Here is a 25,536-nt window from a genome sequence, read left to right on the forward strand (position 1 = left end):
GAAGGTACAGTCCGTTTTGGTGGACAAGTTACTGTCAACGAACAAGTCATGCACAACGGCCGACACGCACCGAAGTACGAGGGCAATGTCCGGGAATGGGCAGTAACCGCATACGCTGACCTTATTAGTACAGGACGCCGTGATTACGACTTGCCAGTCATAGGGGGACGAGAGTATGACACTGGTAAGCACCATGGAATGACTGGCGATGGCGCAACACTTGCTGATGATGAGGATACCGTCAACCAAGTCGATCGTGGAGCCGAAGCACTACGCGCAAGTTGGATGAACCGAAGTCCACCGGCTTTCGGCGAAGATATAGTTTTCTCCCACCCATCAGCAGGCCGCCAGAACGGAGAATCTGCAGGTGGCGGATGTGGATGTGTCGACATGGAGGACGCGCAAGAAGCTTACGTCAGCGACCTCGACGAAAATGACTTAGCTGGTGACGATGATCATCGTGGTCACGTTGTAAAAATACAAGTGCGAACGCAGACGAGCAGAAAGGTTCTGTGCAGAGAGGGAGTATTCCACAGTTGGATAATAATATCAATATTCGCTTGGAATTTAGCTGGGGAGTTGCAAAGGGCATTCTGAACCGCCATCAAACCCATGGACGAGCGTATCGACCATATCCAAATCTTTCAACAGACTGCCGAAGATAAATACCAGGTCAAGACTAAGCGCGTAGATTTTCGCTACAACTACCAGCATGACAAAGACTTCACGTAATTGCGAAGATTGCCACGCTCCATGCCGGCGACATGATTGAAAGGCAGTACACAGTCATCAAAAAGAATAACTACACTGTCGAATCGGATGGCTTATCTCCTCCGCTGTTCATATTGACCAGCACAACGCCACTTAGTCAATACGTGGTACAACGAGGCAAATATTTTAGGTTGTTTGTTAGTTCCTGCGCCGCGAACATGCGTTCTTCCAGTCGGTCATTCTTTTCGACGCTATCTCTGAGCGGTGGTCGATCACAGTGGGCTGTAGGGAGGAAGAGATCGAAGGATATAGAGCAAGTCATGATATGACTCCCGGTCTACGTGTAGATGTTGCCGATATGGTCGGTCAGGTACTGGAGAAGAAAACGAAGTCGAGGAGGAAACCAAAGAAAGCAAAGAGTCGGCCATACAAAAGCTAGAAATGGCAGAAGGGAATGAAGGTAAAGTTTTTCTGAACCCATCAATGAACGACATCAATATCCTTGTAGAGCTTGACCTTGTCAGTCGTTCATCTGGCCGACTAAAGCAAAACAAGTTTCAAGAAACCAATTAGAGCAAAACATATTGAAGATACGGTGGCACTTGTGGACACAGTAAGTACTGTCGGAGATGTAACGCTCAAAAGATTCGAGGACGTGGTCAATACAAAAGCGCTCTCAATTGCTGAGATTGGCGAGTCGCTGAACGCTATTCAGAGGATGTACGAGTCGGCAGGTTTTAGTCGCTTGAAGGTGATGTTGGTTTTGAAATGCATCGATTCAGCGCTAAACGTACAGCTTCGTGAACGGCTAATTGAAGAATCTTCATTGACATCTGGAGAAACTGTTGTATCAATTTTGGACGTGGTAGTGTTGAGTTTGTTAGATATTAAAAAGATGCAAATCTGGCACGCAGTATCCAAAAAGGTTGCAGCAGCGCGAAAGTTGATGCCGTTTGTGCAGAGGGAAGCAACTGATGGAGGGGAGAAAGAGAAGGATCGAAAACGGATCTTAAGGACTAATCCTCACAAAGATATTGACAAGGTGTACAAAGCAGCAGAACATGATCTGCTGTTCATGAAATTAGCTGGATTTGCAGGAGACAAATGGCTGAGTGATACGTGTGTCTATTTAGCTCCCATCCATATTGCAGAGGTGGCAACGAACCTCACATGGCGACAACCGACAAAAGAAAATATTGTGGATTCACCCTTCTTACTGATGACTGAACATGAGCGGAGGGATAGATGCATCGACACAGAAGACCACATTTTCAGTGATTCACACACACACCTAAGGGATAGTATATTGCTCCACCTACATTGATGTGGAATTCCCTCACTAACGTGGCATCATTTTCGACATGGAATAATAGCTAGTATGGAAATTCGGTCCTTTTCACGAGATGGCGTTTCTAGATGAAGTGGAAGAAATTACAACTGATATCAACATGCATATCACGAAGCCGCGTACCAAGATGAATATTCGAGCGTTTCTGCGGTGGCACCGGCGAGATGGCCACAGCTGCGGCATGCTAGTTGTACACTGATTTGAGCTGTACTTGTCGATGGCACGATCTACTTCTCCGGACAAAGGTCTGCCTCTTGCTCGTAGTTTTAAGATGGATCCAAAGCAGCTATTGTCTGTGCAACACAAGCACTTTTCGTAAGTGTATGATAGTGCTGCAGCTAACGTCGATATTGAGCAATAATTCACACACCTTCACACAGAACGTATTGTAGCATGGTAGGCAGTCTATTACTGGAGGTGTATTCGCTGCAGACACTTGTCAATTTTCGAGGTGCATTTTCGTTTAGTGTAAACAACATACGGTTATGTATCGTGGACTTCGCTTCGCCAAATACCGACGAAGAACTGGTAGTTCACGTTTACCCATATCGTCGCGCGTTTAGCCCACTTTATGTCCAGTGAACGTAGGGAGAGCCATTGCGTATTCATAGCGGCACGGGAAAAAATGTCTAATAGGAAATTGCTACCAGTACTTATTCAAGGGGGTGGGGTGGGGGTGGGGAGTTAGCAGCAATAATAAAGGGTTCAACGATTAAACTACTAAAGGTATATATCACACGAAAGTCAAATAAAATCTGACAGAGCCCCAAAACTACTGAATTGAAGTATGGATGCGATCGCGTAAAGTACGCCTATTCGCTCGGGTTCAGAAGGTCGGAGGTCTCTAGAGCAAGCCGGCCCGATTTCAATACTTCTTAGTGCCATCTGCAGGAATCTCTCCCCACCCGTCACAAATTCACTCCAGTGCCTCTGATAGCGCAATGATATACGGCCTGGGTCTCCGTCGAGAAGGCGAAGTGCAACCTCTTTTGTTGGTGCTGCAAAAAAAGCGCTGAATTGTGCTGTAACGTGTAGCGATTGCAAGGGTTTTGCCCAGCACCAGCTGCACTAATCAGTGAGTTTTGCAACCGATGCGAGCTCGAGCCCACGCCGTTGGGCAACGGACGACCTTCCAGAGAGAGAGAGAGAGAGAGAGAGATCTAGTATAACTACAACGAGTAGGGAAACCCGAAGCTACCAATACATTCACTTCTACATTTACCGAGCGACAAACAATAACGAATTATTTAGTTCGGGAGTCGCTCCCAGCATGGAAGAAGCCGGTGAAGCGAGAGTCCCCCTATGATATCCGTAGCCATGTATCCGCCGCTTCCGCCGTATACAGATCACGATGTGCAGCTGGAGGAGACAACGACTCGACCGGAAGTGATGCCAGGCAGCGATACCAGACGCCAAGTCGAAGCGCTTACCCACTATGCTGCAGCGGCGCAACAAAGTACTGCAGAGCGGATGAGACACGTACAGAGGTAGCAAGACCGACCTGCTGCCCAAACGTTCGAGTATCTACAGATCCAACACGACCGGAAATCCATTTTGCTGGAACAGCAAGTCGAGAAGATGCGTCAGATGGAAGAATATCGACAGTATATCGAGAAATAATACGGATTGTTGAAGGTCGCCGAAGATACAGTAAATCTGCAAGGCCAACGTCTGGAGAGCCTGGTCGAAGCGGTGAAGCCTCACTTGCAAGCTCGATGGGGAGTGTTTGCCGAGGGTGCTGCTCAATGACGAACAATCGCCTGCTGAGTCGCCCGCAGTCACTGTGGCCGCGGGAACCAACCTACCTGTTCCTCCGACCTACAGGGACAGTTCAAAGAAAGAAAAGCGCAAGTTTATGGACAGATACGCGATTTACATCACGCGCATTCAGGCGCTTAACCAAGGGAATCAAGCGAAGATCTTCGTCATGCTATTGAGCGCATGCATCAAACAAGGAATCATGGTTAGAATTTGTGCTTTTGAGATGTTCAAGGATGAGAAGGATGTTTCGGAAGCAAAGTGGAGGGATAATTTTCTTTCGGCTCGACTTCCGGACGGCACCGCCTTCAAAACATTAGGATTCAACTGAAATCTCTTTGTATGAATACAAACCCTCAGAATGCTGAATCCCATTTGTCTCGCCTGATGGCACACTTTTATGAAATTGTCGATCGACTGAATATGGAGAACTTCGTACATGAGGGACCCAAGAAAGTCGCCGAGTATTTAATTGAGGTTTTACGACTGCTGGCTCTCAAGAATGCTGTGAAGGATCAGCGTGAGTGTCTAGCCCACAAAACTACCAAGTCAAACATCAAGACTTTCTTGAAGTGGTTGCGCGAGAAGTTGGAAGGGTTCATGAGGTACGAGGCTCATATGTCGGTCCAGCAGCAGGCAGAATACACGGACAAAGGGAACCACACGCCGACATCAGTCTGTCAGACAAAACCAGCTCTCAGTGGGTAGATAAAAATGCCAGAACTGCAAAAAAGAGTCAAAAACTTGCTAAGGCGATAAAAATTCGTAGTGGTGGTTATGCCTCGACTTCAAACCCGGGCTAGCAAGATAAAAAGTGCTTCAAATGTGGAGATCAAACACACAGAGTGTTCCAGTGTCCAGATACCGCAAGACCAATGGAGGCAAAGGAACTCTATAAAAAAACCACTGGTCGGAAAGTAGTAAAATCCAGTGTTGGCAGTATCTGCTGAGCCGCCGACGGCTGCTGTTATATCGTTGGCCATCCCATGCAAGGTTATGTGAGTGCTTGCCACCTCGATCGCACCGGACAGTGCTGCGAAAGTGTCGCTTGTCGCGACTAAACTACTAAGGATGGTATCTGACAAAGGTGCATGGCTGACGCGCCTTGACATTCCAGGGCACGCTGCTGTGACTGGAATTGGCAACGCACCTGTTCCGGTGGAGAGCAAAGAGAGACTGGATCTGCGATTGATAACACCTGGGGAACCGCTGGTACCGCGAAATTTAATCTGTTGAGTTACTGAACAGAGCCTGTCGGAGGCAGTTGAAGATTTACTGCATTTGCGTTGGATTATTGAAAAATTAGGCTATAGCCCAGGGGAGCTGTTGGCCAATGCACAGCAAGTTAACTCCGAATAGGATACGAGTGACGTGGAGGGTAATCCTGGTAGTACTGCACCAAGTGTGATAGTATACGCCACGGCGAGAGAGCAGCCAAATGCATCCATCGAAGAGCGCATTTTGGAGGAGGAGGAAGACGGAGCATGTTTCCCGGCATGCACAGGTGATTATGTCTCAGAACATGAACAGATCGAGGCTATATAACTGCAAAAAGTGGACGAAGCCCGGCGCTTCAGTGCATCATCAGAGTTTGTGGCAGAGTTAGAAAAAATCCTGATGCAGCTGATTGATGTCTTTCGTCTTGTCATTGATCGAGACCCGCCAGTGGATATGCCACTCATGGAAGTGACATTAAAGCCGGGAGCCGTACCAGTGAAGTGCCGAGCTCTGGGATATTCACTCACGCACCGTGCGTTCCTGAAAAAGTACATAGACGCACTCATCATAGCTGGACTGTGTTTCCGGAATCCATGAAGCGGGTGGTGTTCTCCTCCGCATGTAGTAAATAAATCCGAAGCCGGAGCTCACGGCATGACTGTGTGCGTGTGTGGTCCGAACAAGTGCGTTGGGTCGATTGTATGGCCAATGACGATGTTTGGAGGCTGCATTTGAGTTGCTACGGGAGTCCTCACCATACATCTCGCTGGGTTACTTCAAGCGTTTTTGGCAATTTGCCATGGCCGTGATCTGTCAGGAGATTTACTCAATTCTGACCGAAGAGGGAGTTATCACACCGACCAGAGCCCTAGTGGGAGGGACGAACAGTGTGGCCTACGTTCAATCAACCGTACAGCAAATGTTTGCTGAGCGTTTCAACAAGGACTGATGATTTGGATTGGTGACCTTCTGGGAAATTATGTCAGGGACAAAGAGCTACTGGCACTTCTCAGGAATGTGCTGACTACTTGTGCCGAGAGGGGGGTTAAACTGAACCCGAAGAAATACTGTATTTACCTGCGCGAAGCACTGTGGTGTGGTCGCGTGGTCTTGGGGGTTAGCGCTCGACATGATCCTGCTAGGATTACGGCTTTCTCAAACCTGGCGGAGCCGGCGACAGGGCGAGAGTTGCAACAATTTGGATGTGCACTGATCTGGATGCGGGCGTCGTTGCCCGCACTCAATAAATTTGTGGATCCTTTAGTGAAAGGGATGGAGAGGGTCTACAAGCGTGCTCGTGGCCGCAACAAAACACAAGCGCGCGCCGTAAAGCTGCGTGCTGTTGGCTGGGGTGACGATGAATCAGCCTGTATCGAAAGTTGTAAGGATTCCCTATAACATGCATTGCTGTTGGCGCATCCAGATCCCGACAAACTTCTGCCAATGTACTTTGATGCGAGCGATGAACATTGGGGAGCAGCAATCACTCAGATTCCGCGTGCATGCCGCACGTCTACTTAGTGAGCAGGATCACCAGCCGTTGATGATGCTGAGTGGCTCATTTTCGGGGGCTGCCAAACGATGGGCTATAGTCGAAAAAGAGGCGTACGCGATTGTTGAAACGTGTCGCCATGCTGATTATCTGCTGCATCGTTCAGATGAATTAGCACTATTCACCGACCATCGCAATCTGCGAAATATCTTGGATCCACACAGTGTCTCCAAGTCGGTGCCAAGCTGCACCGATGGTCACTTCTGCTAATGGACTACAATTATAAAATCCACGAGATCACGGGGGATGATAACGTGTGGGTGAACCTTCTGTCGCGATGGGGTTCAACCTTTAAGACAATTTGCGCTCTTTGGCAAGTGTTGCTTTGTCATTGTTTACCTCTGTGCATTGTGTCACTTCCTCTTTCGACCCAACTGGATGAAGCGCTTGTCTGGCCAGCACGGCTAGGAATTGTGACAGCACGATGAGCAGCAGCACCATCTCCTGGTGTCATTAAGGCCGATGATAAACTCTGGAAAGATGAACCGGGGAGGATTTGGATTCCTGATGAAGTCGTCGAATTGCAAGTGCGGGTTTGAGCTGTTGGTCATTTCGGCATCGCTGGCCACCGAGGCACGGCGGTGACGCTGAAGCAAATTGAAGAGCGTTTCGTTTGGACAGGAATCAACAAAGATGTTGATTTTTTTGTGTAGCGCTGTCTAAATTGTGCGAGTGCACTCGGGGGACCGCCCCATCCGAGGCTGTTCGGTGAAGCCATGCATTGCGGAGCGCCCAAACGAGTTGCTCCATTGGAACGTTTTGTTAATGGGCGATAGTGACACGAACAAAGAGTATGTACTGGCAATAAAGAACAACGCATTCCAGTTTGCGTGGTTGCTGCCATGTGCAAGAGCAGATGCAGACGCTAGATTTGCCAGGCTGGTGGATTGGTTCGCTTCAGTCGGAGTGTTTCGCGCCTGGGTGAGTGACCAAGGTACTCACTTCAAGAGCAAGGTTATCGAGGCACTTCAGCATGCACTCGGGGCGCACCACCACTTCATCATTGCGCGTTGCCCATGAGCAAACGGCACGGTGGAAGTAGTCATGAGAGAAACGCTGCGATGTTGCAGTGCCCTCATTTCGGAATGGCGATTGCAGCCTCGAGAGTGGTCGTGTGTGATCAAGATTGTTCAGTTGGTATTGAGCCATACACCGTCGCCAGCACTTGGAGGAATAGCCTAGTCACGGCAATGACTGGATTAAAGGCGATGGGTTCAAGTGATCATATCGCGATACCAGGACCTGTCCAAACAACCACAACTAGAGAAAATTCAAGCCAACCAGCGTGACCATGTAGTGCGCCTACAGTAGGCACTAGATGACATGCACACACGCAGTGCACGGGTGAATGTTACGACCAGAGCCGCAGGGAGCAAGCATCGAGCAAATAAGAATGAAACTTTTATGGCACAGTTCGATTTAGGTGACTACGTCTTGTATGCTGATGTTTGGCAACACGAGCGGGGTAAAATATGGGTAAAATGGTGTGGTCCAGCACAGGTCGTGGTGATCACGTCCAACAGGATATTTGAGATTCAGAACTTGGTGACAGGTCAGTGTAAAGAGGTCCATGCAAGTCGACTGAAATTTTATGCAGATGCGTCCCTCAACGTCACTGAGGATCTATGTCCCACAACGGTAAGGGATGCGTTGTTCACTCGTTGCTGGAGACGAGATTCAACCGCCACGATGTGACAGTATATTGACGCGGAATGGACGCTGTTGAGGACTCATGGGAACCCGCGAATGTGTTATTGCAAGACGTTCCAGCAGTGGTCATGGAATTTGTTCGGGACAATAGCAATCGTACCCCCGTAAAGGCGCTAAGAAAGACACTCCGCATCAACTAGAGACGCCTGTGAATTCCTGACAGCGGCTCAATAGTAGGCCGCACTTAACCTTCTACCGATAACAGTTCTAAGGGTCATCATTACTTAGCTCAAGCAGCGTGTTGTTTGTCGCTCGGTAAATGTAGAAGTGAATGTATTGGTAGCTTCGGGTTCCCTACTCGTTGTAGTTATACTAGAGCTCTCTCTCTCTCTCTCTCTCTCTCTCTCTCGTCCGTTGCCCAACGGCGTGGGCTCGAGCTCGCATCGGTTGCAAAACTCACTGGTCAGTGCAGCTGTTACTGGGCAAAACCCCTGCAATGGCTACATGTTGTAGCCCCAGCTAACAACACTACCCGGTCCATAGGCTGCAGCACTGCCATAGTGTTAGGAGGGAGAATTTTGACTAGGGATGGTTTGGACGACTTCTAAACAGTCCAAAACACTTCCAGAAAATGCCCGAAATTCCGTTCAAAATTCAAATCTATTCAAAATTACCAGATAGCATATTCTCAAGAAGAGGTCCCGGTTTTAGACAACTAACAGACACTGTGGTAAGGCGCAGAGGCATTAATATTGTCCGTCATGCAGTTTAGCAACTGATGGGGGGACGACGTAACAAATCATAGTCGAGAACGGGGCACCCAATCTCTTCTGCGCACGGAACAACAACGAGGACGACAAATACAGCGGCGTGATTGAGGAATGCGAGTTGACCAAGGCGATCGAGTAATTGACCAAGCTGCACGCGCAGATCTAGTCGCTCAAGAGCAAGGTGCGCGCCGGCAACCATAGCTCGTGCGCGCGCATATGCAACCGCTGGGTACGGTGGCCGTGGCGCGCTTCAGCCGCGAGTACCAAGAGGTGCTCAGGACATGTGGGTTTTGCGCTGCAAGACTGCATGGAGGGCGCCTCCGATGAGGAAGGCGAGCTCCTGGACCTGCTCAAGGTGCCGCTGGTGCTATGACATCTGTGCAAGTTGCTGCTGCTGCGCGGTGGTGCGCGTAGGGGCGACCGCAGGCTGGCATACGACCTGGCGCTGTGGCAGCAGGAGCACTACTACATCGCGCTACTGGACTGGACGTAGGAGGAGATCGAGCGGCTGAAGAAGTAGCCCAGCCTTCTGGACAGTGATTCAGAGCCTCGTGATGGCTTGTAGTGGCCCGAGCGCTGCGACGCACTCCAGCTACAAATCGTTGTTTTCGCGCGACGCCGGCTCGCTTACAGGCACGTCCATGAATGCGGTGTTCCAGAGTATGCCGAAGATGCTGCTAACCATGCCCGGACGTGCAGGAGCGGACGCGAGTGATGGGGCGGAGTGGAAAACCTGGAACGCCGGTGTCAGTACCTGCTCAACACGGATGGATATGTCAAGTCGAATGCCGTGCTAACAAAGCTGCGGGAGATTATGGCGGCCCAGGAGAAGGTATTGAAGAGCCAAGCGATGAGCTGGTATGAGTTCATGATGGCGCGGCAGTTCTTGGACGAGTCCAAGACCTTCGTTCATCGCTTCGAGTTCCTAATGGCCAACCGCTCCCGCGCCTACCACGGCTGATTGCACCTTGTGAGAACGTTTCTTATAGCAGTACGCCATGGAGATCGGCGCGAGCAGCGGCATGTGGCGGTTTGCTGTGTGATACTACGAGTACTGCCCTAAGTTTGGCGCACTTGCTATCCGCTGCGTGTTGACGCGCGAGCCTCTGTAAACAGATTACAAGATGGAACAGCTTCTTGCGTACTGCCACGGGAAATGGCTACTGATTCCGACTCACCGGTACATCACACTTCAGAGAGCGCAGTAGTGCAAGGACAAGAAGCAATACGCGTCTTCTTTTCAGTGGATGCTGCGAGGAAACCACCTCGATGACGTTGATGCTCTTTGCGACGCAGTTGTGCAAGAGTGCAGCAACACAAACTACCTGACTACGTTGCACGAAGCAGTGCTGTTTATGCTTGGTCGCCAATTACCTTTTTGACGCGCCCTAGTCTGACTTGTTTCAGACCTTGTGAGATGCTGGCCTGACTCTCTTCGATAAGAAGACTGACGCCGCGAGAACTTTGGGTAAGAAGATACAAGATAGTTTTCAGTCATATTCTTTAACGGAAGTTTAAGATTATGTATCTACACTCTCGGGCGACTGATGGCGTGAAAGGTCTAGTTCATCCTTCTGGAGCGCACCGTAATTGATGTAGACAAAAACCAGAATCTCGACCTTCTCCACAGACAGTCGGTTTCTTCTCTTTGAGTGAATGTGATCAAATATACTCCAAGCCCTCTCGCTTGCTGCTGAAGAAGTCGGTATCGCGAATACAATGTCAGCTAGCTTCTTCAGAAGAGGATATTTCATCTCGCTTTGTGCACCCCAGTAGTCTCGCGGGCTGGATTCTAAATACTTTACTCGTAGAACTTCACCACCCCTCCGTTTCAAGCATTTGAAACTGAGAATCTCAGCGGTTAACGCAGCAACACCCGTAGAGGATATCAATCCGCATCGTTCGGTCACCATACACACTTGATTGTCTACTTGCTCGTCGTCAGAACCACGAAATCGTCGATGTTCATCGATGGATCCAGCAAGAATTCTACCACCATTTCGTTTGGTTGGACGTATCTCCACCGTTTCTGAATTTTCTCGCGAAAAAGGCCTTGTAGATTATCAAGACTAACAGTGGTAAGATTTGTGTAGGTACCATCGACTTGTGAGACCCCCCCCCCCAACTGCTACTCCGTTGTCCGCAGGTGCAGCCGGGACAATTGCAGCTGCGTCGCTGAGAGCCCCAATGCCACTTAGAGATTGCTGTTGTGCAGAATTACACTCCTCCGAGTCGCTCTCGCTCGATTCATTCTCCGATTCGGATAATTCTGGCTCCGGTTCCGGGGACGTCACACCGTACACGGTGTGATATCGCAGCCACCTAAACCATCGATAGACTCCTGACACAAACCCATTGTCAGCCTTCAGAGCACAAAGCGCTTCGATTATGGGATCAAATAGCCGAACTATAGTTCTTAGGCTGTTCCAGAAGGCATCGTCACGAACCAACGCTATCACATAGAGAAGTTTTTTTTCCGGTTTGACGCAGATCCACGATACCGGTCCACGAACTGCTCATAATCGGGATTCAAGAAGAGTTTGTCCAGTGTCTCTCGGCTATTCAGCACATTGCGAAGGCAAGCATGCACCGAATGGTACCGGCAAAACCAGATTTCTGGCCTTGGAACCCGCGTCTCGTAAGCCGTGCTGCAGCTGCTTGGACTCGTCATAAAGTGCCAGATGATCCCGTACAAAGCGAGTGAGAGCCATGGCTTTTGATAAAACGGCTTTGACGACAGGAAAATCGCCGACATCTTGCATCAATAAATTCAAAACATGGGCTGAGCATCAACCATTGATTACGTTTGGGCGCCTACTCTGGACTTGATTCGTCGCGCTTCTCATGTTCTTTGCATTATCAGTGACAACTCCAACAACTTGGGCTGTGGTCTCGCGCTCCACTTCTCCAATTATTTTGTCAATTTCTCCAGCAAGAGAGCGCGCGGTATGTTTTTTTACCTTGTCGACCTTGACGACCAAAAGAGCGAAGGCAACCCTGGCACAACTACCATGAAATTAATAATGCTTGATCCGTTTATATCCGTCCATCCATCAGTAATGAGTGACACGTATGTGTGAGAATTAATCATCTGGATGACTTTCAAACGAATCTCATCTCTCACTTGTTTTAACAGCACCATACTGAGCTTGTGCCCCGAGTGTATTTTGACAGAGGGAGCCACCAAAGCAACAAAGTCTCGAAATACTTGTGCTTCCACAAGAATGAAAGGCAGTGCGCAGACAAGAAACACCCGAGCTAGTGCCAGATCAAAAGCATCTTGATCAATATCACGTGATGCAGGCTCCACATTTGGTTCTGTTGTCGGCGCTGGTGCTGGAACCGATACAGGTCGTAGCGAAGTTTGAACAGCTCTAGGGACACTAGGGCACTGGTTACGCTTCACCAAGTGGTTCAACAAGTTACCACTAGGTTTATCATTTATTTTAGCGTGCCGCAGTAGATGCACCGCCCGTGTTTTTCTGTCGTTTTCGCGTTCAATGGTGTAGTGCTTCCAAATCATGTCACGCGGTCGCCCGGTCTTCAATGGTGAAGGCCTAGATCGTCTAGACGAACCTGGGATACACGGAGTGCGGGGGAAACGTGTTGGAGTTGACAATATTGGTGTACGGGGGGTCTGGGGTGACCGCGCTGGGGTTGTTGATCTGGATGATCGAGCTGGAGTCGATTGACGGGGCGATGCTACAGGAGCAGGAGGTGTGGGCGAGTACGCTGAAATCTGTGAGCCTCGCTGAGGTAATAACATCACCCTGCGCGTGACTGCCGGCGACGCCAAGACGTTTCTTGACGAGCTTGGCTCGAGAATTTCTCTTCGATAAGGGCTGTAGCGATCGGATCTCCGTAAGGCGGAGCCAGGGGGCGATCCCAACGCCCTTCGTGTTGGGGAAGAATCCCTCAGAGCATGAGCAGGAGGCACCGGTGATGGGCTCGCTGGCAAGTCGGCCGCAGCTCGTTGTGGTGTCACTATGGCGAGGCTCTTTTCACACTGCTAGACGTCAATGAGTTCGCGGCAGATTTCAAAGATCCTGGCGCAATGACTTTTGGACACTTCTAAACTGTTTAAAACGTTTTGGTGCATTTAAAACGTTCTTTACTCTTCCAATCCAAAACCATCTCGAATCTTCCGCTGCCCAAGAAACGCTCGCGACTAAACTCCAGCAGAGAAGTCCCAGATTCGCAAGCGATACCAGAAAGGGGAGAGAATTACCCAGCTGCATCAAAGCACAGGACACGCCTGCAGCACGATCAACTCCATCGTCCACTCCCAGCCCAGCCAAGACGAGTCCAAGTCAGGTAAACCCCCTCGGTGGACCCCATGCGTTTCGTGGTGGAAATGCTGAAAACGAGGTCTTTGCGTCACGGACACCCTATCGCTCAAGGACATCGCAGGGATAATGGGGGTCGACCGTCGAGTATTTGGCCGCATGGAGCATGACATATTGGGTAGACTACAAACTGCAGTTGTAGACTACTGGTTTTCTCGCGACCAAGCTGCACCTCAGAAGCTCATCGATTTGCTCGACGGCGCAGAGACCTCAGTAGATATCGCTATGTTCATCTTGTCGCATCCTGAACTGACCGACGCTATCATCCGTGCCTCCCAGCGTGTCACGGTTCGTGTTCTCGTTGGTCGGGCACAAGTCACCGAGAAAAGCTCAGCAATGATAAAAAAAACTGGTTGAAAACGGGGTCAACGTATATCACGCAGGCCCCAGACTCATGGACTGGAGCATAGCGATTATCGACGGAGACATATTGACGATGGGAAGCTGCAATTGGAGTGTGGGGGAATGACGTTGAATTGGGAACATACTGTTGTATTGCGTGGTCCTATTGTTGGAGCACACGCCGTTGAGTTTGACGAACACATGTGGTCTCTTGCCGTGCAAAACAACTGGCAAGTTGAGATAGATACCCGCGGTACTGTTCATCTGTAGCGTCAAGCGATGGTGACAGCAGTGCCGCAGCGGGTACTCCGAGCTGGCAGTTTGGTTTACAAGGCACGGGCAACTACAGCACGGTCGCGTTCGATGGAGCCCGCCATGCAGAGACGTTTGAGACGCGCACGGCTCAGGCGCACCTTGATTCGATCAAACGTGAGTTCGAGCTGCTCTGGGATGAAGGACGGATTTGGGTTCTTCTGATCGTAAGTGCGCCCGCTGACAGAGTCTCTTTCTGGCACAGTCTCTTGATAGCTAACACGACGGCCCAACGGCAGGCTGCAGCAGCTGTCCCGTTGGTGAAACCGCGCAGCTAGTCGAGAAGAAGCTGGGTGCGGCACTGCCGCGTCTCCGAGCCCATGTCTTGCACTTCGACGCGGTCCATCGTGGACTCCACTTTGATGCGGATAGGAAGCTACACAAGCCACAAACTCTGCCGTGCGGATCCGCTCGAATGCATCGCTAGTCACGTGCTTTCCATGGTTCAAAGCACGACCGCGGCGCATTTGCACTCATTCCAGCAGCGATTCAGCAAGCGGCGGAGAAGACCGGCAAAGCGAGTCGTCTGCCCACCAATAGCCACGTCGCAGGCTGCACTCGACAGCATGGCCCGGAAACGGACATAACGGATAGCGTGCGCCAACTGAGTGTGAAGCTCAGGCGAGGGACCTGATCCATCGATGGTGGCGCTGCGCCGGCCTACAGAAAGCTCCAAGGCGGGGGTGGCGACTACCGCCAAGTCCTTATCAGCAGTGTCATTGACAAAAATGACCGTACGACGGCTTACATACTGCTGTTTGTTGTTTTGAACTGATTGAGTTCCTGTTGCTGTGTTTCTTGCAGAATTCTCTTGTTTCAGATGTTGAAGAGCTCAAGAACAACCTTGAGGTGAGGAGTCAATTCTCCGTGAAATGGTATTCAAGCAGCTAAGCGGTGGCGTCTGGATGTAGATTCAAGCCCGAGAAGTGACGCAACGCGATGAAACAGTACAAGAACTCGTGGGAAAGGTACCGCTCCTCGTTTTCAAGAGAACCTGTTTCTATCTATGCTAATCTCTTCCCCATGTGCCGTATTTTTTTTTTGTGCTGGGTATTAGTTCCAACGAAATTATGTGCACATTCACACAACATCTCGTAGAAAACTGCTAAGCGGGGTACAACAGCGGTATCGATTGCCATAGCAACTGATGTACTTGCAGCACTAGAAGTTTGTATGAACCTCTTGAAAAGTGTACACAGTTACTGATGAATACTACCAGGCCGGGAAATGGGATCACCACTCGGATCGCTTCTTAACTTTGAAATAAGTTTCAAGAACAGTAGCAAGTGACATCCAGAAGTAACCTTCAGGCAAGCTCTGGAGATTCTTACCTTCACCATCACTTCTTACTGTCGACTACACCTTGTAGCTGGCATACCACTTACGCAACGGCAACGGCACTGAAAAGTTCAAGCGACTCGACGTGCGGGTTCCATTCGGTGCAACCTGTGGGCATCCAGAAGTTGCCTCGAAAATCTCCTCAAAATCCGTCTTTAAGATCTGATCGCTGACCGAGGGGATACATACGTGCAATCCAAGCTCGTAATCTTCACTCTCAATCGACCAGCAGTTCGCGTCTTCAACCTCACTCGAGCCGTCACCCTCGTCCTTTGACACCGTGTAGTTGGCTCCATTGAACGCAATATTCACTTCGACTTTGTCGTCAAAGTCGTCGGACGTCCAGTTTGCTGTCGATACAACCGAATCGAGCTCGTGAAATGGCAGACTGCAGTTTGCAGTCAGACAGCCACTCGAGACGATGCTATCTCCGTAGCTCACCTGCGTCTCGGTCCACTTGTAGCCTCTCCCATTCGCCAAAGCCACAAACTGTCGGCTCGGCATTGCCAGACCCGAATCGACAGCCACCATCGCATCAAACGGGACCGATGTATCACTTCCATTCCGGGGGAACACCACGCCCGACAAGCTCGCGTTGATGCTGGCACCTTCGACGTAGAGCTCACTAGCGTTGTGCATCTGGTTCAGCCACCTCGCCAACTTCTTTTGAGCTGCATCGAGACGTTCACTACTCGAATACGCCGTCGAAAAGGAGAGATCCCTTTCACCAACATCGGCCACAAGTCCGTGGCTGGAGTCGTCGCGATCCAACGCAAGCACGAGCCCAACGGCAACCAGGGTCAAGCCTAGCAGCAGCAAGAAAAGTGGCCAAGACCATTGGTTGCGAGCTGGTCGTTTCTCCGCAGATGCCGACCCTGCATCGTCCTGATCGTAGGTCGAATCGAGCGACACCGTGCTCAGCGGCGCCACTTGCTTCTGCTCAAGGTTGTCACCTGCCCCGCCCATCTTGGTAAATGACAGCAAAGTGGACAAAGCTCCCAACGCGACCAAGTCTCACGGAGAAAAGCACGACAACCGCAGCTTCCCAGGCAGGGCAAGACACAACCAACTGCCGTATCCCGACTGCACCACACGTAGCTGCCGTTCATAAGATGCCTATGCTATTAGCTAGAAGATAATGTTCGCCGCGAGGTCGGCCATGAATGCCAAGACTGAAGTTGCTGACGAAAATCAAGAAGAGGGATGGCTAACACATCAAAGTTGACCACTTCCTGCTTGTCTGTCTACGCGTTGCCCACCACGTTGAAGCTTCACGCACGATCTGCGTCACTTGCACTTGTTTGTTTTGTCACGCCTCACGAACCCTCCCGTTTCTTGCAAGCATGGATGTGTGGACCGGGGCAGTGCATCGACTGGGTCGAGCAAGATTCACCCGAAGTCATCGGGCCCTCGAGAAACTCGCAGCGCTCGGGCTTTTCAAACGGTTGGTCGGCGTCCGCTGTCGTGTCCGAAAGCACCTTGACAGTCAACGTCGACTGCTTGCCATGAATCACCAGCACGGGATCCTGTTGCTCACCGCTTGGTGGGAGAATTGAAAGCGGAGGCGGGTGTTGAGCTTCCTTCAGTATCGAGCGAAGCCAATCCTCCGCGCACACGGCGAACGGCGTATCATAGAATGTGAACTGCAGCGGCTTGCAATTCACCCCGAACTCCGCGTAGGTCACCGGCCGGAACGCACTGTGCACGGTATCCGCTAATGTATGCAGCGGCGGAACGTCCAGTGTCGTTAAACACGTTGCGTTCGCGCTGCTTGTGCGGAGGCGGTAACCTCGGTGGTTCGTCAGCACGAACACGTCGCTGGAATTCGTAGACGACACGTCCATTCGGCCATCAAAGTGTAGTCTGTGCGAACAACACTCGGACAGTCGAGGATGCAGTCGCCCCGTCACGTTGAGAAGACCAGCGCTTCCATTCGTCTGCATCGTGAGATTGAACTCAATTGTCGAGGCGTTCTCCAGTGCGCGGAAAACTGCGTTGGCTTGGCGGTGGGCAGTGGACTCGGAGGTTACCGTTACCCAGAGGCACATGATCACGTTGATGAGCACGAACAACGCCATGCCGAGACAGACACAGTCTTGGCCTGTCCAGCGAGGCTGCTTGGCAGCAGAGGCCAAGGCCGCCTCCATCCTCACAAAGCAAACGCAACTGGCGGACAAAGACTCTTTTCGCAATGTACAGCACGCTCCCTAATATTACCAAACGCCTACTTCTCCTCACACACAACAACTCATAAAATAACCAGCAACGGAATCGCCGCCGACAGACTCTCGAGACCAGCGTCTGCGACGATCCTTTTGCCTCTGCACCGTCCCACGCCTGAACTCTTAGCCGAGGGTGATCAACGGCCCCACGACCAGGTTCTCCCAGCGCAGCGCTAGTACCAGCACCTCGCGCATCCAGAAGGCGGCGTCGGCCTGCGTGGCTGAGCCCAGCGACCCTCCGTACTCGACCTCGAAACCGCGGATCCGCTGGCCCTCCACCTCTGGCAACGTCGTGAACTTCCACCAGATGAAGGCCTTGGACCAGATCACGCACTGGGACGGCGCCGTAGTAGCGCTGCCCGACATGAGGTGCAGGTCGTCCGCGTCCTCGGGGTTCATATCCCGGATGCACACGAGATGTCCGTCGGGCGTCTTGGTGCGGAAGAGCAGGTAGATGGTGTGGTGGACCCAGCCGTCGATCGTGTGCTTGATCTTGCGGCGCACCACCACCACGTCGTTCTCGAAGCGCTGCAGCACCTCGACCTTGACCTCGAGACTGTGGCCGAAGTAGCGGGTCACCTGGTCCTGCACGGCGCGCATCTCCCAGCTGCGGGCCGCCAGGTCCTCGCTGCAGTCCTTGGCGAACGTCTTGTGGAACATGAAGTTGACGTTGTTGCCCACGAGCTTGCGCTTCTCGCGCCAGCCGCAGATCTCGAGGCCGCTCGAGACGAAGTCCTCACTGTTGGAGAAGGCGTCGATCTCGAGGAACGAGTCGCGCATGATGCGCAGACACGTGGCCTCCTCCATGGGACGCCACGAGCGTGGCGCCTGCAGGTCGAATAGCTCCTCCGCTACCGAGTCGGACGTCGTCTCCCGCTGTAAATTCACACAAAAAGTCAGATTTTTTCCGTCGATTTGTGCAAATGTCTAATATTGGCGACGTACGTGATCGTACTCGAGCTGCAGCATCGAGTGGAAGAAGCGGTGGTCGTCCAGCGCCTTGCGCAGGTTGTAGTTGTGGTTGGTGAGGTGTGTGGCCTCCAGCGTCAGGTCCGAGATGCTCTGCCGCAGCGGACTCTCTCTCTTGCCGCCGTCGCACAGGCTCCTGATACGGCTCTCCATAGCCGCCACCGTCTCCTTCATCGTCATCATCGTGTGCTACGCAATGTTAAAAGAGATCCGAATAAGAAACGTTAAAGTGCTGACTCAGCAAAACACCGGGATGCGTGTGTCTCTTCTCACCTCTCGCTTGTGTCGGCTGCGGCGCTCGTAGCTGCGCAGTCGCGCTTTGGCCTCGGACGGCGGCGCGCGCTTGGGCTTCTTGTCCGGCGTCTTGGGCGACGGCTTGCGACCGCGTCGCTTCTTCTCCAGCGGCAGCGGCGCCACGGCCGACGACGCGAACAGCGCGTCCGCGTGGACGCTGGCCTGGGGCGCCGCCATCATGGTTAAAATCTCGTCGGGTCCGCTCTCCGACTGCTCGCCACTCACGAGGTCGTCGGCCATTGGCTCGTCCTGCGGCGTCGGCGGCTCGCTGAGTGCGGCGCTCCAGAGCGAGTCCACGTCCTCGTCCTCGGACAGCGTGGCGGGCAGCATGATGGACATGACGGCGGCGTCCGCGTCGTGCTCCAGATGCTCCAGGTCGCCCAGCTCCTCGTCGCTCAGCATGAGGCCGCGCAGCTCGTCGGCCGAGGGCTGGCGCAGCGCCTGCATTAGGTCCAGCATGGCTATCTCCGACAGCAAGAGACTATAGACGTGACTCGCGGCGAGCGAAAACGATACTGAGCGGGAGCCCAAATACTGGGGCAGCTGGGGCGAGAGGGGGCGCCATTTTTCACTTGCGTCCAGTATGTCGCCTTCTTCCGCCCAAGTTCAACCTCTAAAATTAGCGGCTCCTGTTAAACCTGTCGAGCTCAGTTGCGAAGGAGCGCGAGGAAAGCTGTAGCCGCCACATGGCACGGATGTCAGCCTGTGTGGAGGACTGCCGCGTTGCGAGGACAACTGCTGCCCGGGGCAGCTTGTGCCGGTGCGGTATCGAGCTCTCGCCGCGTTTCGACGGTCTGGACGGTACGCTGTACCAATTAGTCCGCTTGGACGTCACCTTGAAGAAAAGAAAGGCGATCCCCACGCTGTGACGCGCCGCCCTATTCTAGTGTGGTGCACCTCCGTTTGTGACGTATATAGTGTGTCACACACCATACAGTGCCAAGCCTAGTCCGAGAATCGGACGCGCACACCAAGCTCGCCTAGGCTAGGCGCGTCAATTTGAAATTCAAGCCGCGTATCTTTGACGCGCGCCAACTCGATTTCATCGGCAGCGCGGCTGGTGCAGATCAACCGGCCGGCAACGCTGTTTGTTGCGCTCGAGAATCGAGGCCGCAAGCAGATGCCGAGGCACTTCAACGTGCGCAGGTTGTTAAAGACCTTGCGTTTCTAGGCGCGTCGGCGACGGTGATGACTAACTCGCGAAAAGCTGCTGGTAAGACTCGGTGGTAGCGCAGCACCGGGTATTATAGCGTGCGAGTCTCAGCATGCTTTATCGGGCGTTTTGTCGACGAGCTCGACTGTGCCGGCAACGCTGGAAAAGCGCTCACGCTGCCTCGTGTCCAAACTCGGCATCGATGTGCTTGCAGCGGCGCTGGTCATCGGACCATCATGTCAAGGTCGACCGTCGGGTTTCGGAATATGGCTCACTGATTATCGGAATCGCAGCATACTCAAATCAAGTGAGATGAAGTCATCTTCAATGTGGCCCGTCTGCATCCCTCGCTCGTTTGCATGTGATGCTGCTCCCGACTGGATGGTTGCATTAGCACTACTAATGCACCCGATCCAAACTGATTGAAGATACTCTATACTTTTTACGGATAAAGAAATGTTATTCCTTAATATTTAAAAAAATATTTGTGTATTGTTTAAGAAATCCGGATACAAATGTTCAGGGTATACTACAGTCGGGAGCAACAGCCCCTCGTTTTTTGCTTTGCACAGCGCTCATTCTGGTGCTTTTGCGTTCACAGCACGCGTTCCGACGGTCTCGTGAGGTTTAACATGCACGGGCACCAACGTTTAACAGTCAGGTTTCAACCGCGACCTGATCACTCGCAGGTAGGATCGCCAATCCGCTACACTTCCACCGGTTGTAACTTGCTGCAATTACGTCATTGGGGCGTGCAACGCTCTTCGAGGCGATGCTGCAAGGGCAACTTGGAGCGAGCGAGCTGCGTCGGCGCTGTCACCCGTTCCGGTTCGCCGCACACGGTCATCCTGAGGCGACTGCATCGCTCCAACGACGGATCAGGCAATGCATATGTGGTGGCATATCTAAGCCTGCTTGGGCCAAGAACCTTGGTGTCCTTCTTTCTGTCATCCTTCACTTTGTGTTAGGAGCTTTGCTCGGCAACTGGGCATTAGACCAGTGGGGACTCATGTCGAATATCACGTCCAGCAATTGTGGCAAGTTGTTTCATTGTTGAAAAGGCTCGTGCATGTAGCTCCCACGCAGGTTGCATCAGGCAGTGCAATCAAGAGGTTTATGCCGAGTCCGTCGTTGTGCACAAGCAGGATAAGCAATTCAAGCAGTTCTCGGCTCTAACGTTCCCCCGAATGGCTTGGAAATCAGTCGATGCCGCCAAGAGATAGGGTTTTCGCAATGTAGAGTCCACCTGATTATTCTTTGCTGCTTATCCCAACAAAAAAATGGCGAGACGGCACTTCTTATTTGCCCACCGACGACACTCGTAGATTTTCGTTTGTGACGACAATGAACGCCGCGCCGCGCGAGATTCGATGGCTCAGGCGCATCATGACGGAGCTGGGAGATGCTGCAGTCCGCGCGTTGACGCACGTTGAAGCGGACGAGGACGACGACAGCGATCTCGACCGCCTGCTGCGCCGGGCGATGCTGTTGCTGCGGAGTAGAGCGATCAATGACCAGCTTAGTGGCGCCTCCGCGCCAGATGATAGCGATGGGGGGGAGGACGGCGATGACGACGAGCTGGACCAACTACTGCAGCGAGCATTGAAGCTTCTGCGCGAGCAGTTGGCCAAGAACAACCAATGCAGTTCCAGTATGGAGGTGGAGGTGGTGGCAGGAGTGCCAAAGCAGGAAGACGGCGACGACGAACTGGACCGGTTGCTGCGCCGCGCGATGCTTCTTTTCGCTGAGCGCCGCCAGCGGTCTCTTGGCTGTGACGATGCAGAAACCGCAGAGCTGGATGTGGTGTGGCTGAAGTCGATTCCGTCGGCAGCATCGCCTGGATTGACAGACGAAGATGACGACGAGAAGGACGAAGAGGACGACGAGCTGGATGAGCAGCTGCATCGCGCGGGGGCGCTCTTGCGGCAGCGTGTGAGAGGCAGGCAACAGCCTGTCGTTAAAGAGCATGAAGCTCCTGTCTTGGAGAAAGAGTCGAATCTGATGGACTGGAGGAGGACGTTGCGACTGCAGCATCGGAATAAGGTGCAGGAAGAAGAAAGTCGAAAGCGACCACGTAAGGACGAGGCTGAAGTTCCTCCCGAAAGGAAAAGCAAACGAGCGCGATGCCTCATTGGGCTTAAGCAAGAGGCACAGGCTGAACCAGTGCAAACAGAAGAGCGATCAAGCTTCGACACCACTGCATCTACGTTAGAGACAACCCAATCTTCTGCTGAGCCGGTTCCTCCAGTGGAGCACCCAGCACACTGCGTCACCCCAGCCAGCAAAGACCTCGTCCCTGAACAACCACAACTAACATGCAATGAGCTCGAACTGCAGACACTTCGGGCCGACAACATGAAGCTCGTGGCCGAGAACGCAGACTTGCATCAGAAGCTTCAGGCGAACAACAGCAGCGACGCGCGGCTAGTGCTGCTGCTCCAGGAACAGGTGCAGCGCCTGCAGCAGCGCGAGCTCGAGCTTATGCGAGACCTGGCCCGATGCAGGCCAACACCTTGAATCCTTCCTTATATATTCTAATATAGGATACCATCTAATTTGCTAAAATAAAATTCACCCATTGGTCCGAAAAGATCGCTATTTTTGGCGCCAACGTTTTTGAGGAGCTCATTCAGTCACTACCTCAATGGACGCTGCGCCGGAGAAGCCCAAGGCCAAGAAGCCCGAGGGCCGCAAGCCCAAGCGCCGGCGTCAGGCGCTCAAGCAGCCGCTCACCAAGGACATGCCGCGCATCCTGTCGGATCTTCTGAAAGAGCCCAAAGTGGCGCTGCTGCATCGCGTGGTGAAGCACGTGGGCCCCAAGCTCGCATGGCAGCTGCTGCGCGAGACACTGCGCCTGGAGAAGGCCGGTGGACAGCAGGTGAACGCGCTGGCAAGCGGCAAGCCTGAACTGTTCTTCGAGGTGGACGAGCGCTCGCACGAGTACAAGCCGCGGCGCCGCACGTCAGGCGGCGTCTTCTTCTCGCTGCTCAAAGACAAAGTGGCCAAGGACGTGTACCGGTCGATCTATGAGGTGGAGGACCGCAAGAAGAAGGACGCCAAGAAACGCGCGCGCAGTCGCCAGAGACACAAAATGGACAAGACGCTGGACAAATTGGGCTTCGACGACTTGACGCTGGGCCACGACGGAGACGTGGGCAACGGCGCACCTGTTACGCATGTTGCGGAGGACGGACAGGTCGACATGCAGCTCAGCTGAGCAACGTTTCATTGATTTTATTGATCGAAATAAGCATTAAGGCACTTTGTTGACACTCTTCGCCTCCTTGCTGGCCCAAGCTAGCATGCGTCCTCGCCTTTCAAGCACGAGTGTGTCAAGATGTCCTCGAGAGCAATCCGCTCAGCTGGGTCCACTTCCAGCATGCACGAGATGAGGTCAATCACGCCTGGGGACAGTTTGTCGTCGTACTTCCACGACTTGAAGACGGCCGCGACTCCGCACCGCATGAGCCCCACAAAAGCCTTCTCCTGCACAGAAGCTAACGGGACCAGAGAGGAACCCGTGAGCATCACGAACCACATGATACCGAGCGACCAAACGTCGGCCTTGACCGGGTCGTACTCTTCGCCTGCCACCACCTCGGGGGCCATGTAGTAGTCTTTGCCCACGCGGCCGACGCAGCGAGAGTTCGCGTCCACGGACAGCCCGAAGTCAGAGATCTTGCACTTGCCGTCGTGCATCAGCACGTTCTCCAGCGACAGGTCACGGTGCGCGATGTTGAGCTGGCGGTGCAAGAAGTCCACGCCAGCGAAGATCTGCGTCATAATGTCGATAGAGGTGCGCTCGTCCACAGCGCCACTGCGAGGCGGAGTGGTGACGTGCGTGTACAGGTCGCCATCGGCGCAGAGCTCGCTCACAAGGTAAATGTACGCGTGCTCCCGGAAGTGGAAGTAGGAGCGCACGACATTGGGGTGGCCGCCGCTCTTCGCGAGCAGCTCGGCGACGAGGCATTCTTGCTGGGGGTCGTCCACGGCGCGGTCAGCTCCGATGCAGTTCTGTGCGTGAGCTGCACAGGTCAACGACATGCACTTGACAGCGACGACTGGAGTGGTGAGGGAAGGCTGCTGTTGCTGCTGCTCGGTGGATGGGAGCACCTCGCACTCCATGACTTCGCCGAACAGCGCGTCGCCTATTTTTCGTCGGAAGTGAAGCTGTGACGTGGACATCTTAGTCATGGGCGAGGGTTCTCTTGTGGCGGTCGTCCAGAGCTGCAGAGTTGCGTTGTGAGCGCCAGAGGCAAGCACGACGGAGAGCCCTGCGATGTGTGTCCAAAAGAAGCGGTGGGTGAACATGGAAGCGAGGCACGATCAAAGTGCAGTGAAGTTGTTGCTCACAGATTCCAAAGCCCAAGTGCTTCGCAATTGTTTTGACAATTGGTCTTCCTCTGGTCAAGCGATGTCCAACAACGACGTGCTAGCTCTTTCGGTCAAGCGATGCCCAACGACGACGCACTCGCCACCCCTCGTAATACGGTTGGTAGCCGACACCTTGTCACAAGATTGCTTGCCTTCAGAAGAGTACACGGTTTCCCTGAAACGGAGACCGGCACTGAGCTGACAACAGTATCTACAGGCCGCGGTGCACACCGAACCAACAGGAAAAAGGCAAGTGGCTGCCCACCGCTACTATAGCGCAACATTCCACTCCAAGCAGCCAGATTCGTCGACATGGGTCCGAGGTGGTCGTCCAAACGCAGCAACAAGACACAGGCCGTTATCCTAAGCATGGTTGCCATTGTATGTGTTTACATGTAGTAGACTATGAATTGTGGTATGTACCAGACGGACGGACAGCACTAAACTCAAAACGTATCGAGCACGGAGAACTTACTGACGAAGACGACGCTTGCAGCTCGTCTTGACGCCGGGGGAGGTCGGCTCAGACGCAGAGGAGCCCGCCACGTCGCTGCCCGTCGCTTGGCTCTGGTCGCTCGAAGCCGGAGTGCCGGCAGAGCCAGCGGTCTGCTTGGGGCTGTTGGAGTCGCTTCCCCCATCAACACTAGATGAGCCCGCGACCTGGCTGCCGGTCTCGCTCGTCGACGGGACGGAGCCACTGCCCGACGGGACGGAGCCACTGCCCGACGGGACGGAGCCACTGCCCGACGGAACGGGGCCACTGCCCGACGGAACGGAGCCACTGCCCGACGAAACGGAGCCGCTGCCCGACGAAACGGAGCCGCTGCCCGACGAAACGGAGCCGCTGCCCGTGTCAAGACTCGTAGAGCCATCTGACTGACTGCCGCCCACTGATCCTCCCGGGAGCTCAATCGGCTCGTTACACGGTTTCGAGCCAGAAGCACTGCTCCCATCCAGACCAGTGGAGCCCTCGGTGGACGTCTGCGCCTCACTGCCGTCACCACTCCCCGGAATGCCGTCGCCCGTGCCTGACGACTGCGAACTGCCGATGTCGGCCGAGCCGGTAGTTTCACTGCCAGAACTGCTGGGGAACTCGATGTCGCCGCCCTTGCTTCCGAGCTGCGAGCTGCTGCCTTCGGTGATGCCCGTTGATCCCTCACTGCCAGTTGGGACTCCTGG

General features: G+C 53.1%; 7 protein-coding genes across 7 annotated transcripts; 4 read left to right on the top strand and 3 right to left on the bottom strand.

Moving 5' to 3' along the window:
- Positions 1-9,561: 9,561 nt before the first annotated feature.
- Positions 9,562-9,968, top strand: KRP23_14157 (uncharacterized protein; the record flags this gene model as incomplete). Its single annotated transcript, XM_067884946.1, has 2 exons — positions 9,562-9,753; positions 9,834-9,968. 2 exons carry the CDS (start codon positions 9,562-9,564, stop codon positions 9,966-9,968), a joined length of 327 nt encoding a protein of 108 aa, XP_067737711.1.
- A 4,680-nt stretch (positions 9,969-14,648) lies between these two features.
- Positions 14,649-15,020, top strand: KRP23_14158 (uncharacterized protein; the record flags this gene model as incomplete). Its single annotated transcript, XM_067884948.1, has 3 exons — positions 14,649-14,741; positions 14,812-14,856; positions 14,919-15,020. The coding sequence occupies 3 exons, from the start codon at positions 14,649-14,651 to the stop codon at positions 15,018-15,020; spliced, it is 240 nt and encodes a 79-aa protein (XP_067737712.1).
- Positions 15,021-15,363: 343 nt separating this feature from the next.
- Positions 15,364-16,311, bottom strand: KRP23_14159 (uncharacterized protein; the record flags this gene model as incomplete). The annotated part of the gene is made up of 1 exon (XM_067884949.1): positions 15,364-16,311. The coding sequence occupies one exon, from the start codon at positions 16,309-16,311 to the stop codon at positions 15,364-15,366; it is 948 nt and encodes a 315-aa protein (XP_067737713.1).
- Positions 16,312-16,661: 350 nt separating this feature from the next.
- Positions 16,662-17,492, bottom strand: KRP23_14160 (uncharacterized protein; the record flags this gene model as incomplete). The annotated part of the gene is made up of 1 exon (XM_067884950.1): positions 16,662-17,492. One exon carries the CDS (start codon positions 17,490-17,492, stop codon positions 16,662-16,664), a length of 831 nt encoding a protein of 276 aa, XP_067737714.1.
- A 198-nt stretch (positions 17,493-17,690) lies between these two features.
- Positions 17,691-19,289, bottom strand: KRP23_14161 (uncharacterized protein; the record flags this gene model as incomplete). Its single annotated transcript, XM_067884951.1, has 3 exons — positions 17,691-18,443; positions 18,513-18,725; positions 18,810-19,289. 3 exons carry the CDS (start codon positions 19,287-19,289, stop codon positions 17,691-17,693), a joined length of 1,446 nt encoding a protein of 481 aa, XP_067737715.1.
- Positions 19,290-21,327: 2,038 nt separating this feature from the next.
- Positions 21,328-22,500, top strand: KRP23_14162 (uncharacterized protein; the record flags this gene model as incomplete). The annotated part of the gene is made up of 1 exon (XM_067884952.1): positions 21,328-22,500. One exon carries the CDS (start codon positions 21,328-21,330, stop codon positions 22,498-22,500), a length of 1,173 nt encoding a protein of 390 aa, XP_067737716.1.
- Positions 22,501-22,627: 127 nt separating this feature from the next.
- On the top strand, positions 22,628-23,200 carry KRP23_14163 (Phosphorylated adapter RNA export protein; the record flags this gene model as incomplete). The annotated part of the gene is made up of 1 exon (XM_067884953.1): positions 22,628-23,200. One exon carries the CDS (start codon positions 22,628-22,630, stop codon positions 23,198-23,200), a length of 573 nt encoding a protein of 190 aa, XP_067737717.1.
- Positions 23,201-25,536: the final 2,336 nt, after the last annotated feature.

The sequence above is a fragment of the Phytophthora ramorum genome, assembly GCF_020800215.1.
Source record: "Phytophthora ramorum isolate Pr-102 chromosome Unknown Phyram_PR-102_s0020, whole genome shotgun sequence".
NCBI classification, from domain to species: domain Eukaryota; phylum Oomycota; class Peronosporomycetes; order Peronosporales; family Peronosporaceae; genus Phytophthora; species Phytophthora ramorum.